General features: G+C 34.0%; 1 protein-coding gene and 1 pseudogene across 1 annotated transcript in view; one reads left to right on the top strand and one right to left on the bottom strand.

The window, feature by feature from the left end:
* NEMF (nuclear export mediator factor) overlaps nt 1-15,519 on the bottom strand; it is a 49,269-nt gene extending 33,750 nt beyond the window's left edge. The window contains exons 1-11 of the mRNA XM_006922679.3: nt 15,367-15,519; nt 14,397-14,465; nt 14,156-14,258; nt 11,211-11,336; nt 6,011-6,159; nt 5,014-5,081; nt 4,017-4,103; nt 2,609-2,682; nt 1,675-1,745; nt 1,518-1,593; nt 1,065-1,127 (exon numbers count right to left, since the gene is read on the bottom strand). Coding sequence (XP_006922741.1) covers nt 1,065-1,127; nt 1,518-1,593; nt 1,675-1,745; nt 2,609-2,682; nt 4,017-4,103; nt 5,014-5,081; nt 6,011-6,159; nt 11,211-11,336; nt 14,156-14,258; nt 14,397-14,465; nt 15,367-15,425 — 945 coding nt within the window. The 5' untranslated portion in view covers nt 15,426-15,519. The remainder of the gene's footprint in view (nt 1-1,064; nt 1,128-1,517; nt 1,594-1,674; nt 1,746-2,608; nt 2,683-4,016; nt 4,104-5,013; nt 5,082-6,010; nt 6,160-11,210; nt 11,337-14,155; nt 14,259-14,396; nt 14,466-15,366) is intronic.
* LOC112471701 lies at nt 3,607-3,725 on the top strand (annotated as a pseudogene).
* Nucleotides 15,520-19,916: the final 4,397 nt, after the last annotated feature.

Here is a 19,916-nt window from a genome sequence, read left to right as displayed (position 1 = left end):
TTAAATTAACAACACAAAGGATCATGGCAGCTATTTGACCTTCAATGTATCATTTTATTATATACATATAATGTAGTTTTCAAAGTTGTTGATTTGGGGGCAAATTTTCTAACACTAGTAACAGCATTACCAATTAAGGAATGTTTGAATACAATATGTAGTATTAAAAGACTTAAATTATAAGAATGCTGGATATAGTATTGAAAGATTTAATTATAAGAACAGTGATTATTAAAAGAATGCAAAAATAATTACTTAAATAATTAATGGGTATTCTGATGCACATAAAAAACATGGGTTCGATGTCACTGCTACATATGTTTACTAGCTAAAGTGCTGCCACCATGTGGCAATCACACTATTTAATTCTCTGACCCATCTGCTTTGAAATTGCTTTTTGTCAATTTTTTGAGGTGGAGGAGGATATAGAGACTCATATAATTTCAAATTTTGCACACATATTTTTAGACTTTATTAATATTTTTGAAAAATCACATCTCCTTCAAATCAAGATTAGTAACCATGGCTGATTTCTGAAACTGTTCTGCAGCTAAATGTTCCAAAAACATGGTCAAATGTGCCGTGAAAACACAGCATATTAAAACCTTCTTATGGAGTCATGATACACATAAAGCATATTAAAAGCCTAGTTTAAAAGTCCACTTTTAAAAAACAGTTTAATGATAAACAAATATACATATTTGTAGAGAAAAAACATTTTTCTCTCCTTTGGCTTAATATTTAAAATCTCCTCAGAATAGTATTCCTTAACAGCAAAGCTTAAGAAGCTTTGGGTTGCTGTAATAAAGCAAATCATATTAGGATATAAACAGGCCTCATCTTCCCACTGTTATTTTTTGTTTTAGAGACTACTTGATACACTGATAGAACAAATGAGGGTATACTTTCCAACACTGAGACCTTCCCTGGACAATAATCACAGAGATAGTGCTGTTCTCATACACTTCTGAAAGGCTGCCCATTTCCACCTGAAAGCATCATCCACCCAGCAAACCACACTAAGGCTAGTTGGTTTAATATAAATATTTTTAATAATATCATACCTGTTGTAAGGCTTTTAAATCTATTTTCTGACCTTCTATTTTGGAATAAAATTCATCCACAGCCTTATTAAAACAAACAAACAAACAAACAATAACTTAAGTTGGAAAAAAAACAAACAAACATGGTCTCTACTTCAACTTGCATATACAGAATTTAGAGTCCATTTTGTTTATAATGCCACTCAAAGAACTTGAACAGATTTTCCGTAAATGTGTTGTATAGCTAAACAATCAAGAATCGAATTAAGTTCAAATCTTTAATCCTTAATCTTGAAATGTTGTAGCAACAAATACTTCCAACAGTTTGCATCTTTGACTGTATTGTTCTGTGATGCCCAGATTCATGGTCATTGTAAAGCAAAATTATTTTCAATTTTTCAATCAAAGCAAGTTGATATTAATTTAATAACTCATGCCATTCTACTGGTCAAAAAACAGAATCTGAAAACTCACCTTGTCAAATGATTCAAATTCTATATATGGACATTGTGAATGTTGAGAAAATAAGAAAGGGTGAAATTCCTCATACCTGTAAAACAGATATATTTTTATCACATTTGAGAACATTAATAGACATTCAAAGCAAACTGACCCATGCCTACATGCTTACGTGAGTATGTCTTCAGTTGGTTTATCTACTTCCAGGCTTGGTTTTATTTCTCTTTTCTGAATGATATACCCCTATAAAAATCCAACATTAAACTCATTTCTATTCATAATTAACAAAAATTTACTTTCCATGACTGATATTAATTTATAAAATTATTCCAGTTATAAATTATCAACTGCATTTATTTATTGATTTTATTACATCTCAAAATGTTTTTTAGACTCAAAGTATTATCAGAAAACACTGGTTTATTCACATGGACAAGATAAAACAGGGAATAAAGAAAATACTGATCTGATTAAATGATGGAATAAAGAAAGTACTGATCTGATTAAATGATAGAATCATACATATGCATTTTGCTTTTTTCTTTCCATTTTTAGATGTTGTGCAATTTAATAAAGCCAAAAGCACTTCCAACAGAAAAACTCTTAGGTTCACTTTGTTGATAGATTTTAATACATTTAAAAAACTGGGCTGAATTTAGCTATAATTAATCAGAACTTTTTATGAACTCTTTTTGTAAGTAAAGGTATACTCTGAATAGGGAAGAAAAATACTCATAAGATATGAGGTAATTCGGAGGAGGTCTAACTATTAAAAGGGTATAAATCACCAAATTTTTGAAAAGTGCTGGCAAATTAAAATGTGCTTCTCTAAAAACAACCTAAGAAAAACTATCTTCAAATTCTTCAACTTTTCTGGAGTTCTGATATTGACATAACCTAGTATTTTCTATAAAAGGCAAAAAGCAGAACAAAAATTACAAACCAACCGCAATTAAAATAAACTACCTTAGAATAAGCATATTATAGATACGTTTCTAATCCACAACAAAAAACTTAAATATAGTGACCCTTTAATGAACATTTAAATTCTGAAAATCTACATAAATAAAACCACAAAAATATACAATAAGTATATGTGGTACTACCTTTCCACTGAAGTTGGATGTTGTTTTTATATAGTCTTCTGCTTTCTGCAGACAAACAAGTACTTTTTCAATATCTAATAGAATAAAAAAGAGAAAAAGAAGTGCTGATCAAGTGTCAATGCCCTATTACTAAACAACTATGTAGAAAACAGGAAAGTGCTTATGAAATAATAAAAGTCTTCAAGAAAATCAGATATAGTTATTTCATGTTTGTTATCAGTATATATGAAGAAGGATGTGTTTTGGCTAGCTTGTTGTTCCAAATTTCCATATATATTTGAGCCTGTTTCTAAATTTTTTATTCCATCTATTTCTTCTCCGAGCACTTACTATTTTAATTACTACATCTTAATAATAGATTTTAATCTGTGAAAAGGTTATTCTCCATCATTACTACTATTTTCCAGTTTCTCCAAACATTTTTGCATGTTTTTATTCCACATAAATATCAAATTATTTTTATTAAAAAGAACTCCACCGCAATAGCAAAAACAATACTACCTGTTGGCAGTTTGATTAGGATTGCACTGAATTAGTATATTTCAGAAATCACTCGCTAAAAACATTCAATTTGTATTTTTAAACAAAAAAAAATTCACAGCATAAAAATTATCCCTAAACCTTAAGAAATGATACATAACCCCAAAATATAATTAAGAATAATTTTTTTAATTGTACACGAGAATCTACAGGGAAAAACTTGTCAATGACCGAATCTTCTATTTTCCTCATACTTCTTTTTTTAATCATCCAAACCTGGCAGTTAAGTTAGGCTCCCATAAGTAGTTACAAAAGCCTAATTTATCATATAGCCATACCATAGAATTAAAATGCATGAATGCTATTTCTAGAAGCACTCCCAAAGTCAGAAGGTGAATAATTCAGCAAGCCTGTACCTGAGACTGTTTCAAGGCCAGTAACCACTTTAGGATTTAGGGGGAAGGAGAGAGAATAGTCTAAAACTGAAAGGTAGCAAGGTAGGTCAAAAGATTGAACTAGTCTACGGCCATGCTACCATGAACAAGCTCGATTCTGTCTGATCTCGGAAGCTAAGCAGGGTCGGGCCTGTTTAGTACTTAAATGGGAGACTACCTAGGAAGACCAGGTGCTATAGGCGTAAAAAATAAAAAAATAAGGGATTGTAAATTGACAAGGTCCTTGCAATCTGTGAGGTTAACCAAGGGTTGCCTCGCCTAAACAAACAAATAAATAAAATAAAAAAAGATTGAACTACATGTTACTAGGGATAAAATACCACTTTAGAATAGGAAGCCAGGAGTACCACATGGTCAAATGTTTTTAAGTCTAGAACTACCTACTCACTTATTACCTTCCCAGAAATAATTTTCATAGTTTTAAAAAAAGTAAATAAATGAAAATGGACAAAATTTGTACCACACATAAATACCTTTACTTTCAAATTTTTCATCTACTTTGACGTTGCCAGAGAATCCATTTTCTATAAGACAGTGTTCAATGAGAGCTGGTCCGTAGGCTATAAAGAAAAGGAGTGTTATTTTTAGTATTTTCCTATAAAATTTAACATTAAAAATACAAATTTATATCCAATATAAATGACCTACTCAATAACAGTAACCAGTGAAAATAACAATTAGTTTACTTATTTTTGAAATGTTATTAGAAATAATTCCAGTACTTATAGAAATTTGAGATTACAATAAAATTGTAGAAGTCAATGCAAAAGTTATAGGAATTTAATGAAATTTAGCCACATATAAAAAAGATTATAAACCAAGAATGCAAGGTTGGTTTAGCATACAAAAATTGGTTAACGTAATACATCATATTAATAGAAGAAAAAATAAAAAAATCTAAACTTATAAATTATATTCATGCTATATAAACAGTTGGAAAGTTCCCTTTAATGCAGTCTAATTTCATAGGAGAGGAAGAGTAAGCCCTAATGCTCAATAATTAAGGGTACGTGACTTTCCATATGCTCTTTTCAGATTCATCACTTAGTATAAGGATAAGTGATGAATTTCTCAAGCATAAAGGTTTATTGGATTATCTTTACCCTGGTTTTCTGTACCTGACATCCTGGGATGCCCGGAGACCCACTAATAAAAAGAAAACAAAACAAGCTAAATAGTTATTAAATTGAAGATTAATGTTGGGAAATAAAAATATTTCTTAGAAAACTACAGCTAGCACTAAAGTGCTAAATAATTATTGTTTTTAAATAAGATCTAACAGATAAAGGTCAAACATAATGTGGTATAACAAATTTCTCTTAAAAATACTCTTACTGAAAAGATCATTTTAAATTCCTTTCTACACATAAATTGTTCTAATTTTCTACTAGAACTATAAAAAATGTAAATATGTTCCTGAAAACTACACTATCTTCCAAACATCTCATTGCTCTATGTACGTTTACTCACGAAGTAATGGGTTAAGAACTCTCTTCAGTAGTTCGCCCTTAGGTGCATTGGCTATTACTTCAGTCAATCTGTGAAACAAAATTGACACACCTTACTGTCTCATATTTAATAAAGCTTATAGCAATATTTATAGTCACAATACTTTCATATACATCAATTCACATGATCTTCACAATAGTCTAAAATATATGAAGAATTAGTTCATTTTGTAGGTAAGAAAATTTTTCGAAGGTTAGTGGGTTCTTTAAACAGGAGACTAGGACCTGAAACCAGGTTTTCTAAGAAAAATCAGTACTTTTTTAACTAAGTCATATTGCCTGTTGTCAATGTGTCCATATATGACACGAAAGAGACATTTTTATATAAGTTAGATGTTGTTTGTAGAGCCTGGTTATACTATCTTAACACCTGAAATGGCTTTGCCTAATTAAGCACTCAAGGAGAAATCACGATGCTGTGGGCCACTGTAGTTCCCAGATCAGCAGCATCAACAGCATCTGAGAACTTGTTAGAAATGTAAATTCCTGGGTTCTACACCAGATCTAATTTGGAAATGGTTTATCAAGCCCTCCAGGTGATTCCGATGGATGCTAAACTTTGATAACCACTGCTGTAGCCTATTAATCAGTAAAGGCTACCAGACAGAAAAGTACAACTACAATTAGCAACATATCCAACCCTGTTCCCCTTTCTTAAACCAGAATTTTTCTTTTTGCACTCTGCCTAAGATATCCACCTGTATTCTCACAGAATAGCTAAGTCTCCTCAATTTACTAAGAAATCATAAACATCTGAAATAACTCCAAATTTAGATGAAAAAGACATATATTTGCTACTGTCAAATAAGGCTTACTTGCTTACATGCACATTTATGTAGTTCAAGCAGTTCAAATTTATTTTATGCAAAATACTTTATGACAGTTCTTTCACATTCTGACATATAACCTCTTTTACCTTTTAATACGTATGAAATGAGTTTATAAACAAAACGCGTTACCTTTCCAAGGTAAGCAAAGGTTCAACAGCTCTAGCATGATCAACTGGATAGTGTTCACGAACAGCAAATTTAACATCATCTGCCTCATCAGTTCGAAACCTTAGGATATTTAAAATTAGGTACTCATAATCTGTAAGAACAATGTTCCCCTGTAATAGAATAAAATATAATTTAAAGCTTTTCCCAAATCATTCTTGAAACTTCTTGAATATTAAGAAAACAGTCTTTTAAAACCTAACCAAGGCTACAGAAGAAGCTATAGGAAGCATATCACCTAGATGGCCATCAACTGAACTCACTGTTGCACTTTCATAAGGCAGATCTATAAACACTGTAGCTTATAATGAAAATTAGAACAGATGTATATTTCAGAAGCCAAGCAAAGAGCTATTTACAGGCATACCTCAGAGATATTGCAGGTTCAGTTCCAGACCACTGCAATAAAACGAGTTATAATCTTTTTGCTGGCGGAAGGTCCCGCCTTCAAGTTGTAAAGAAAAAGCAATATCTGTGAAGCACAATAAAGCCAATTGCAATAAAGCAGGGTGTCATGAAATGAGGTATGCCTGTATACTTTCACCTGCATTGTGTCTTTTAATAGCAATTATGTGGCAAAATCACTAAAGATAGTGATACCCTTTGCCCAAGTAGTCTAATGTAAGAACTCAATAAAACCCAAGTAGTCTAATGTAAGAACCTGGTAATGTAGTCTAATGTAAGAACTCAATAAAACCAAAAGCTGCATGCTTAAAGATATTCACTGCCATTTATTTAAAATAGAAAAATAATGAAAACAGGCTACATGTAAAAACTGGGGAAACTGTTAAATAATTATATAGCAACGTATTTAAAAGCTGTTAACTTGGCTGAAACTTATTGGATTTTGTTAACCAATATCACCATAAAAAATAAAATAAAATAAAATAAAAGCTGTCAACTTATGAAGACTATGCAAAAAAAAAGGAAACTGTTTATAATGTCAAGTAAAAAACAGCAAGACAAAAAAGTTCTGCCCTAGAAAATGACGGGCAAATATACGGGAAAATGAAAATATTTAAAGAGTTAGGATTAAAAAGACTTTTAAAAATTTAATATTGTTACATAATCTTTTCAATAAAAAAGAAGGGGGTGGGGAATCTAATGAAAATAAAACTGTCCAAAGAAAACAACCTTCCAAATTTATTATAATGAAGACAGGGTTATTGTCTAATTAAAATATGAAAAGCATCCATGAAAATAGTCATGAATACCTTAGCAACTACTTAGAAGTTGGTCACAGATGGTGAGAGTAGCCCCAATCTCATGAGGAATGACTGGTAGCAAGATAAATGGCTTCAGGAGATGGGGCAACCATTCACCTTGATCAGATATATAGACAACCCGAAGTTACTAGATACTGAAATAATACATACCTATTGCTAAAGGTTCAGATTTCAAAGTAACCATAAATTTAAAATTGTAAACACTTATTTAACTTAAAGAACAGAAAGTTAAACAGAGAAGGAAGGTAGAGAGCTGGGACAGAAGTCCACAGTACCTGGTTCAGGAAGATATGACTTGAAAAACAGACCTGGCCATAGAGCTTGCCAGACAGATGGTGCTCAGTGAGTGAGTGTTGAATCAAATTATGCAGTTAGCAAGAATACTTGGAAGATTCCAGTAAGGCAGTTACTTCCCTAAAAAGGCTTTCCTTAAAACCAAGGTTTCCCATTAAAAAAAATTCTGTGATCAAATAAGTTTTGGAAATTCTATATAACATATCCTTCTCTAGGAAATGTACATATCACATCATATTAAAGACATCAATAAGTCCCAGAGTTAAAAAATTTTTTTACTATATTCTCAAAGTTCCTAAACATTTATGACTATGGGACCCATATTTCTAGGCATACCTATTATCTTATAGAAGTTGTGTCCGAGTAACATATTTTAGGAAATACTGCACTCGACTCTGATGTACACAGTAAAGCACTTTCTGATCTTACTTTTTCCAGAGTCTTTCCTACTGGAACATTCTTATTACAAATTACTAAACTGACTTTCGTAAATGAATTTGAGTAGCAATAATCTCTTTACCCAAGGGCTGATGAACTCTAGATAAACCATACATGATAATTCCAGATATGAAGGCTGTAAGATCAAATGGTAGAGAGAGAGGAAAGAACAATCTTCAAAATATATCTAAGCATCAATCAACCTATATCTCTCGGTATCACAGTGACTACTGAAAATTCCCAAGCACATACCCTCATACATAAATCCTTAATATCTATTCCAAATTCATCACTAACTGGAAGAATTCTGTATCTTGACTTCAGTGCTATTTACATGAATGTACAAATGTGGTAAAATGCACAGAACTATAAGTATATATGTGCTAATATCAATTTCCTGATTTTGATATTGTACTATAATTATGTAAGAGATGTAACAAATGAGGGAAACTGGATGTAGGCTACACCAGACTTCTATGTTCCATCTTTGCAACTACCTATGAATCTATAATCATTTCAAAAATAAAAAGGCCTTAAAAAATTTTTAAAGAATATCACAAATTTTAGAAATTGACTGCCACCTGAAACCATACACAAAAAACAATTCCAGGTGGGCAGCAGCTGCTATTGCCCGTAGGGGAGGGGGCACAGAAAGATGGTTAAAGGAATCTGTGGCAAAGAGAAATGCATAGACAGACAAGTGCAAAGAACAACAGCTGGTCTCAATGCCCCTGTCCCACATCCAGGTCAATAATTAATATAGGTATGTTTACTTTTGATAGTTCACTGAATTGTACACTTATGTATGTCATACCTCTAATAAAAAGCTTAAATTACAAACGCATTGTAAAAACCTGCATAAGAAATAAAAACAAACTTACCTCAACATTATTATTTTTAAAAACTGCATTGCATTCTATTACGTGGGTCTCCCTTAATTATTTAACCAATCTCTTATTCAAAGAGATTTAGGTTCTTTTCTAGTTTTATTATAAGCACTGTGATGAATATCCTTGTTATGGCCCTTCCTGGGCACTTGTCTCATGGCTTGTCTCATGGGCGCTTGTTACATGGCTACAGACTGCACATAAACTTTAAAATTCATGTTATATGTCAAATAACCTTCCAAAATAATGTTCTAGTTTGCCCTTGTTCCACTAGATTCTTGCTAATACTGGTTACTGTCAAACTTTCTGTGTACAGATTGAGAAAGAAAAAGAGGAAGAAAGAGGGAGAAAAATATTGTTTTTATTTTGCAGTAATTCATGAATTTGGACATGTATCCATGCTTTTATAAACCATATATATTAGTCTTTTTTGAATTATTTAATCAAGCACTTAGCCTATTTTTCCACTTAAGTGCTTTGTGAAAGTTGCATATTAGGGTTATGCACATCTTATTTACCATACAAGTTAAAATATTTTTCCGTAGTTTTTCATCTTCCAATACAGTTCGTGGTGTTTTCTGCCTTACATGGCTTTAAAACTTATTTCAACAGTATTATTTGAGCCTATCAATAGTTGTTTTCACTGTTAGGCTTTGAAGTCTTTTTCATCCCAAATTCATCAATCTTAATCCATATTTTCACCTAGTACTTCTATGGCTTCACTTTAAAAAAAAACTTATTTTTTTAAATCATGGTAATTTGGCTGTATTGATGTCTGCACCCCTTCCAGGTATTAGAACTTCCTTGAAAACTTTTCTGAGATATTCTACACAAATAATCTGCTAAAGAACATGAGAACATGGTTCCGTGGTTCCTTGTTAACATACGTATGGCATTTAAGAACACGAATTCATTCAAAGTTGTGCAAAGGTATGGAATTATTCACGTTGTTCCTCTAGGCATTGACATACAGAAAAAGCTTGCTGGAGTTTAGAACTCTGAATTAGTAACAGTCTCTATTAATAATGCAACCCTACCTTGCCATGGAACATATATATTTCTATGAAAAGCTTTATATATGATTATTCTTACAAGATGGCTAGCCCCATGAAATATTAATTTTGGAGGGATGGGAAAGAGAGTGGTTATGATGAGATTCTCTGGCTCAGTGGAAAGCCCTGTAACATAGGTACTTGATCATCTGCCATTTCCAGTTTTCTGAATCATAAAAAACAAAAACAAAAACAAAAAACCCTCAATATAGCAATTGGCCTTCTTTTCTGGTTGTTTTCTGTCTTTAGTGTTGTCTAGTTTCACTAAACCGGGTCTAATCTTTCTATTGAAAGCTCTTATTTGCATTTTTGCTTGCCACCCCATATGAGGATGACAAAGTAGATCTTCTTTAAATGAAAACTCATTTTCCTGAAGCTATTAATAAAAAATAAAACAATACTCTGAAATTATGTCATGTACATGTCTTTCAGCTGACAACCTAAGAGGCTGAAAACATTAATATCACCATACAAAGAGAATATAAGAGTGGTCACGTGTGGTGTAAGCTCTGAGAGTTGTATCTTTTCTTTTTTGCAATGCAAGTGCCTGACTTAAGCTTTGATTGCAGAGACATCCACTTCAAAGACGGCTATCTGGAATAAACACATTGTCAGACATAGGACTAGAAAAAAAAGCCAGGCCACCTCCTCCCATTAAGGAGCCTTTGTTTTAGAGACCTTGATTGATTTTAATGACTAACCATCGGGCCACTTGTTTTTCTCTTTCTACATTTTAAATCCCCACTCATGTATATTTAAATTTTGATGCATATAGAACTTATTTTGCTGTAACTAACTCATTAAACATTTCCAGTATAGAATTTGGCGACCAACGGGAGGAGGAAGAGGCAAGAATGGTGAGAACATCAGTAGTCTTGCTCTTATGACTGATACTATGAAAACATAGACTGTCCCTTAGTGTTAGCTACTGTCTTATTTATGACACAACTACATATTTGACTGTTTGTTTTCTAGTTGTACCACACTAGTATTGAAATGTAAAATACCAGATAATTTCTTCAATTCTCAGATCTTCATTGCTTATATTCATAATGCTATTTTAAATGGCTAAGTTCTGCCTAAATTCTAATATCCAGAATAAATGAAAGTTATCTTTGGAAAATTATATTTTACATGTATGGCACTTGATTAGTACCCTAGTGTACCTGTGACACAGAAAAAAATGTCCCCTGCCCATGTTTCACAGCACTATTACATGAATAATCAACAATATAATTCTCCTTTACCACATCGCAATTTAACTTACCCTATCATAGAGCTCAATGATTAAGTGATAAGCAGCTTCATCACTTCCAAATTGAAAATCTACAATTCTATCCACACCAAGTTGTTTTGCACTGACTAATCTCCGACTCTTCAAATGTTTTCGGCACTATCAAGAAACAGAAGAAAAAGGTATTTATATGGCATGAGTGAATTCCTAGGCATTTGGTACTGGTTTACAAATAAGTTTCTTCTTTTTATTAGCATTAGGAATAACATTTTAAAAGTAGTAAATAAAACAGTATAGTCATAAAATAAAAGCTTGCAGAGAAAACACTGTTTCAGACAACTCTATTAACTCTGAAACAGTATTTTATATTAAATTTTTAAGTAAACGATGATAGACCTATAGCAAAATTACTGTGCTGCTCTATACCACTGCTAAATCTCTTGTTCTTGCCCTGATGACCTCACCCAGAGCTGTCATGTTTTTTAAAGTCTCTTTCTATTCCAATCTTTTAAGTACTCCAAATTTCCTTTCATGTGCTTGTAGTTTACACTAATTGATGGTTTCCATTACTCTTTCATTTAAATACAAAGCATGAGCTTATTGGTATTTTATAAATTAGTCCTCTAATTTACATTCAATTACACTCTATTTCCACAAACTTTATTAACATAACCCAAACAGAACTTTTTTGCTACTGTCTCAAAGCTTTTGATCAACCTATCTCGAATCCAAATATAATAACTCCTACTCTTTTATCAAACCCTATCCCTTACATCCCTAGTCATAAGGTTCTTGCTCTTATTAGTAATTAAGATAAAATTAGCATATTAAACTCAAGTACAAATTACATGGTAAATACTTTCTGTTTTAGATTAGGTGTACCATCGTTTAGTACAAATATTTAAGTATGACCTGGAACAGAAATAAGATGACTCTGTAGGCCCTAAAAAAAATCTTACAATTGTTTATAAATTTTAAATTTGAAAGACTATAGTTAAGACCAGTAAGAATACATTCTTTTCTTCAAGACTCGAATTCAACACAAATTTCACAGAAGTTAATCTAAAATCACCTTTAAAAAAAGAAATATAATCATGCTTATAATGCCAACTCTTTCATAACCAAAAAATGTTCTCCAGACCGTATAGTTTATATTGACCAAAATTCTCATTTTATGTACTTATATATTCAGGAAAATATAAAAAGACTTTTCAAACTTCATAGAATCATCTCCACCTCCTAAATTCAACAGTTCTGATTTAAGAGTAACCTATATGGATTTTGATTTAAACAGTGACCTATATATAGGGCTACATTTAAATACCCAAGATAAAAGGAATTATTTATTATGAGTACGGATGGACACATAGTACATAACATAAAGCATGTTTTTTATTTATTGCCCTATTAGCAGCTTGGGGAAAACAACTTTCTGTCAGTGCCACAAAACTAGTTAGTGTCCTCAAATGTGAGAACTAGAAACAAACACTGTGATTTATTTTACCACATACTGGACACGGCCTATGCCATATAACATTAACAGCTGTTATATATAATAACTTAGAGAGTTATATATAAAGTACTTAACAATGTCTGCTCCATTGGAGGGAATTTTTCTACACATTTAGATTGACATGTACATCTAATTCATAATATTTCTTTTTTTTAGTGTTTGACCTCCTATTGGTGTAGCCTAATTTAGGGATGTTTACACAATCCCAGTATCATATATCTAGTTTTACATAATCTGTAAAACTGAAATGATAATATTTGTTCTTCATATCCACTGAGTTTTTAAAAAACTGAAATCTAATATGTATTACCTAAGCACTTTGAAAAGTGCTATATGTATATAAAAGTGTCATTACTATTAAGGACAATCCCCAAAAGAACCATTTAAGCTTACTATTAACTAAATTAAATTTTTAAAGAATTTGATAATATTTTGACAGCCCTTGTGATTTGGGAAGCACTTACCTAACTTGTAATCCAAAACAGATTCTAAGTTGCTGGGGATAAGGCTCTTCTCTGTAAAGCCTCTAATGAAATAACACAATGCTAAAACAAATATATTTCTGAAGGAAAGTGAGGAGAGGAAGAAGGAAATTAATACATATGGATTCCTAACATGTGTCAGGCATTGTGTTAGGTGCTTTACATGTTACTTCAATTAATCCTCACCAATAACACCATCAGGGAGATATTATCCACATTTTACATTTAAGAAACCAAGTTACAAGAGGCCGAATAATTTTTCTAAGTTATAAATAATATTATTTGGTCGCAAAACCGTTAATTCAAAGTTAGGTGTATCTGACTCTAATATGTCTCTCCTCTGTACCACATAAACTTCCAGTGTATCTATTATGTCAGTAAGCAAATAGGTAACATGTCCACAAATGAAGAATCTTGGCTTTAGTAGTAAAAGCAAAGAGAGAAGTAAAAATAAAAAAATATAATAATTGGTAACATACTAATGTCATTGAGTATTCCAACAAAATACAGATTGGTAGCTCAAAAGTGAGCTGTGGAAGGTAAGACTAGGAAAAAGGGTTGGGGTGGGTGGGGTGGAGAGATCATAGAAAGCCGAGAATGCTAAGATATAGGATATTCAGAAATTAGAGAATCATAAAATGTGAGATAACTAATGAAAATAATGCTTTAGAAAAATTAATGTTGGTCTCATACAGAATTATTCTGATAGCGAGAACTGGACTATATAGTTAAGGGACAATAAGGTTGAACATTAGAAAAGCTTGAACTAGAATACTGACTGTAGGTACAGAAAGATTTGGAGCACAATGGGGTGTGAAGTAGAAGTCAATAAACATCTACTTTATTCTTGCCAGTATCTACCAACGACTATATTTTATCTCTATTCGTTACAGTGAAGGAAAACCAAACAGTTAAAAACTTCAATTGTCAGAGACCGAACTCAGGGCCTTAAAATTTACTTTCAAATATAACTTAAAATTTACCTTCATGGCAAAACTAGACGGCATCATATTCTTAGGCCACTCAAATTCTGTTGTGTGAATTCGTATACCAGATTCGAGTAAAAGTGTAGCTTTAAAGTCTGGTCTGTAGAAGAAAAAAGTCAATTTTTTCTTTAGGGCATTTGCCAAGCTAATTCAGTAAAATAGACTAAAAGTGTGGGTAAAAAAATCGATAATTTCATATTTATTTACTAAAGATAAAACGAGCCTATAAAATGCTTACTTTTGAAGACGAATAAGATATGTCTTATTATCCACATCATAAACATTGTTTACTCTCATTCCTAGCAAACTGCAAAGAAAAAGGAAACATGTAACAAAATCATGCCACCATCTGAAACATAAAATTTCACACAACTTAAAGCTGTAGGCGGAAGCAGAGCCTGCGAAAAGGGATAAAAGTAAAGATATGGAATCAAAACTAAAGATATGGAAACTAAAGATACGGAATCAACTAGGGAACAGTGTTAAGGCCATCATGCATTCTATTCTACTCAACACTTGGGTGTAATTGTTTAAGAAAAAAAAGTGGTCTATCGGCCCTGGGAACACCATACAATGCCTCGCGTCATTGAAATGATCCAGTTTTTAGGAAATGCAGGCTAATCCACTTAATTTACTACAAAAGGGAAAAAAAAGTAAACAAGGCCCTGGGAAACAAGACAAAGCTCACATAGCTGAGTAAACAAACCAACCAACCAACCACAAACTAGAATCCAGATCTTAGGCCAAATCTGTTACCTCCAACTAAAATGGCAATGCTCTCTCTCTTTGGGGCGAGGAGGAGCGTCAAAAAAACCGAGCCTCCAGTCTGAAAACCTCTAGAGCAAATGCCTAGTGTGACATCCTGGCTTCCACCGGGCGTCTCGTGTTTTACTAAACGTTTGCTACTAGACCCAGGTGACCCAGGCGGACGAAGCGAAAGCCCCGCCATAACAGGACAAGAGACCTGGCGACACAAACAGTCTGCAAGAGCATGGGGTGCGGCACGCGGCTACTGGGATTCCCCAGGTAGCCTGAAGGCCACAGAAAGACGTGATGCGCTCGCCCACCCAGGCCTAACCGGGTCCACAGAAGAACGGCACAGGGCAGAGTATAGGGAAAACATCGGGCTGGTCCTGTTTTGAACCGTGGGGCCCTGGCCTCTGTCTCTTGCACTCTCCGCATGAGCCTGGTCACCTGCCGTACAATACCTGGCATTCAGCTCCGCGAGTACGGCGCGGAGGTCAATGGTACTAAAGCGAGTCTTCATGGCGAGGTTTGAGGGTCGCTACCGCGGTTTTCACCACTGACTGCCGGACTCTCTGCTGCTATCTTCCGCGCAGGCGCATTTGGTGGAGATCTACGGCCGCGCAGAGGATCCAATTTGCCTTGATGCGAACGTGTTTCCGTCACTTTACTAAAGAATTCGGTTGTCACGTCGCTGTCAACTCGCTTTTCGTTGTACCAAAAAAAAAAAAAATACACATATATATATTCGAAATAAATATAAATTATTCTCTTGAAATTGCATTCCTTACCGGATAGCTTATAGATTAGTCCGGTTCCTTGCTCCCCTGTATTTCGGGATTTAAGCCAGCCTCCACAGTGACCCCTGCTGGTCCTAACAATTTACAAGGAACAAACGAAGATTTTCCAGAAGGGCCTTAATGTTCGGTGCATAAAAACAATTACCTTTTTCCATTCGGTTACTTGCACGTGTAGAATTTTTAAATGTAAGAAGCGAAACTATTTCATTCGCCCTATAATTATCAACAACCAAAACAAATCATTCTTCAAAAAGGAGTTCGTATTTTGATGGGTCCTGCTCTCGAAGATGCATTCTGTGGAGTATTGTGGATTCTCATCCAATCTGAATCTTGGTATATTCCCTTGGCTCGCCGTAGTACCTGGTATGCAATAGAGGATCCGAAACGCTTGGCAATCTGAATATTCAAGTATTTCGCTAGATAATGGTGAGGTAGGATAAAAATAAAAATAAGATTGCCCCACCATGGGGGCTTCACAGTATAGTGGGGAAAACGGTCGTGCAAGAATGTAAGTACAGCACTTCCTGTAAAACTAAAAAGAGACGGGGTCTCGCTATGTTGCCCAGGCTGGAGTGCAGTGGCTATTCACAGGGCGATCCCACTACTCATCAGCACGGAAGTTTTGACCTGCTCCCTTTCCGAAAAGGGCCAGTTCACCCCTCTTTAGGCAACCTGGTGGTCCCCACTCTGGGAGGTCACCATATTGATGCCAAACTTAATGTGGACACCTAATTAGCATAACGCACTACAGCCCAAAACTCCTGGGCTCAAGCCATCCTCTTGCCTCAGCCTCCGGAATAGCTGGGACTACAGACGCGCTCCAGTGTGCCCAGCCCTAAACACAGACATGGGAGGATATCGGAACCTACCAGCTCAAAGTCGTAGCAACGAAAAGTCCCATCAGCAGATGGCGACTCTAAATAGTCCTTCTTATTTCATTAAGCATAACTTCTAGGTCCATCCATATTGTCACGAATGGTAAGATTTCATTCTTTTTCATGGCCAGCAATATTCCATTTTATATATGTATCACTACTTCTTTATCCAATCATCTATTGATGGGCACTCAAGTTGCTTCCATACCTTGGTTATTGTCATTTCAGAGGAAACTGGGAATTGTAGGTGCTAAGGGGGCTGCTATAACACACGGCTAAGCATTACTGCATCATACGACACAGTAAGTCATGCAGAATAGCTCAAAATATGAAATAAACCACTTACAGGGTTTAGTAAAGACTAGGAGCCAAGCCAACTGTAGTCCAAACTGTAAAAGCGAGAGATCTAACATAATACTAAGTTTCTTATATTGGTTCTTAAGTATTCCTCAAAGCATGCCTACATATTTTGCGTAAAAGCAACCCATGTAAAAACTCCACATTGAAAGGGACAACACTCAGGTGTTTCTTTAAAAACAAAAACTGAAGTTCTTAATAGCAATACTCTCATCTTACGGCCCTAGACCAGAAAGCTAGCAGGATGTTAAATTAAATTATACATGGGACAGTCAACCCATTGACCAACTCATACATTGCTTCTGCTTTGTCAAGGAAAATGGACATCAGAAGAAAAATGCAAGAAAATATGCAAGGGGAGTTGCGTGCAAAAATTACAAGGGAACTTCATTCACTACTGAATTCTATCACTTCTAGTTAATTTTTTCCAACATGGTATTCTTTTTTAATTTTAATTTTTTACTTAGACTTGACATTAAATATTATTTTTATATTAGTTTCAGATGTACAGCATAATGGTTAGACATTTATATAATTTGCAAAGTGACCTCCTCCATTAGTCTAGTACCCACTCGGCATTATACATAGTTATTACAATATTATTGATTATATTCCTCAGGCTGTACTTTACATCCTGAGACTATTTTGTAACTACCAGTTTGTACTTCATAATCCCTTCACCTTTTTTACACAGGCCCCAGCCCCCTCCCATCTAGAGCCAATAGTTTGTTCTCTGTATGAGTCTGTTTCTGTTTTGTTTGATGATTTATTTTGTTCTTTAGATTCCTCATTTAAGTGAGATCATATGGTATTTGTCTTTCTCTGTCTTACATATTTCACTTAGCATAGGTCCATCCATATCGTCACATATGGTAGGATTTCATTCTTTTTAATGGCCAGCAATATTCCATTTTATATATGTACCGCTACTTTATCCAATCATCTATTGATGGGCAGTCAAGTTGCTTCCAGAACTTGGTTATTATAAATAATACTGCAATGAACATAGACATGGGTATATTTTTTGAATTAGTATTCTGGATTTCTACAGATAAATATCCAGAAGAATTGCTAGATCATAGGCAGTTCTATTTTTAAATTTTTGATGAACTTCCATACTGTTTTCTTATTTATTTATTTATCTATCTATCTATCTATCTATCTATCCATCCATCTATCTATCTATTTATTTATATTATGGTGACATCGGTTAATGAAACACAGTAAGAATCAGGTGTACAATTCAACAGTAAGGCATATGTATATTGCATGGTGTGTTCATCTCCCATAGTTAGATTTCTTTCTGTCACTGCATGTTAGACTCCTTTTACCCGTCTACCCTCCCCCTCCCCCCTCATTCCCTACCCACTGATAACCACTATCAATTGTCCATGTCCATGAGTTTCTGTTTGTTTGTCCTGTTTGTTGCTTTTAGGTACATCCCACACATAAGTGATATCATGTGGTTTTCAACTTTTTCTGTCTGGCTTATTTCGCTTAGCATGATTATCTTGAGGTCCATCCAAGTCGTTGCAAATGGCAGTATTTCATCTCTTCTTATGGCTGAGTAATATTCCATTGCATATATGTACCACAACTTCTTTAGCCAATTATCTATTGTAGGACACTTCGGTTGCTTCCATGTCCTGGCCACCGTGAATAATGCTGCTATCTATGAACATCAGTGTGCAAATATCTTTTCGGATATAGGTTTTCAAGTCTTTGGAGTAAATACACAGTAGAGGGGATTGCTGGATCATATGGTAGATCAATTCTTAGTTTTTTTGAGGAACCTCCATACTGTTTCCATAGTGACTGTTCCGATTTGCAGTCTCTCAAGCAGTGTGTGAGGGTTCTGTTTTCTCTACATTCTCTCCAGCACTTGTTATTACTTGTTTTGTTGCTTATATCTATTCTAACAGGTGTGAGATGCTATCTCATTGTGGTTTTGATTTGCATTTCCCTAATCACTAGGATGCTGAGCATCTTTTCATATGTGTTGGCCATTTGTATGTCTTCTTGGGAAAAGTGTCTGTTTAGGTCTTCTGACCATTTTTTGATTAGATCATTTGTTTTTTTGTTGTTGTTATTGAGTTGTATGAGTTCTTTGTATATTTTGTATATTAGTCCCTTGTCGGAGGCATTGTGTGCAAAGATCTTTTCTCATTCTGATGGTTGTCTCTACTTTGTTGACGGTTTCTTTTGCTCGGCAGAAGCTTTTTAGTTTGATATAGTCCTATTCGTTTATTTTTGCTTTTACTTTCCTTGCCTGTTAGGTCAAATTCATAAAATCCTCTTTAAGTCCAAGGTGTTTGAGTTTAGTCCCTATGTTTTCTTCTATGCAATTTATTGTTTTGAGTTTTATATTCAGGTCTTTGAACCATTTGAGTCAATTTCGGTATATGGTGATAGATAGCAGTCTAGTTTCATTCTTTTGCAGAGGGCTTTCCAGTTGTCACAGCACCATTTATTGAAGAGGCTTTCCTTTCTCCACTGTATGTTTTTGGCTTATTGGTCGAAAATTATTTGCCCATATAAATATGAGTTTACTTCTGGACTCTCAATTCTGTTCCACTGGTCCATGTGTCTGTTTTTCTGCCAATACTATGCTATTTTGATTACTGTCGCTTTGTAGTATAATTTGAGGTCGGGCAGAGTGATGCCTCTAGCCTCGTTCTTTTTTCTCAGGATGGCTTTGGCAATTTGAGGTCTTTTGTGCTTCCATACGAATCTGATGATTTTTTGTTCTATTTCTTTAAAAAAATGCCGATGGGATTTCGATAGAGATTGTGTTAAATATGTATAATGCCTTAGGTAATAAGGTCATTTTAATTATGTTTGTATCTCCTTCAGTTTCTTTTAATACTGTCTTATAGTTTTCATCATATAGGTCCTTCACATGTTTTGTTAGATTTATTCCTAGGTATTTTATTTTTTTTGTTGCAATTGCAAAAGGAATTATTTTTTCCACTTCTTTTTCTG

This window comes from Pteropus alecto, unplaced genomic scaffold (assembly GCF_000325575.1).
Source record: "Pteropus alecto unplaced genomic scaffold, ASM32557v1 scaffold38, whole genome shotgun sequence".
NCBI classification, from domain to species: domain Eukaryota; kingdom Metazoa; phylum Chordata; class Mammalia; order Chiroptera; family Pteropodidae; genus Pteropus; species Pteropus alecto.
Note: the sequence above shows the minus strand (reverse complement) of the source record. Positions and strands in the feature narration are given on the sequence as shown.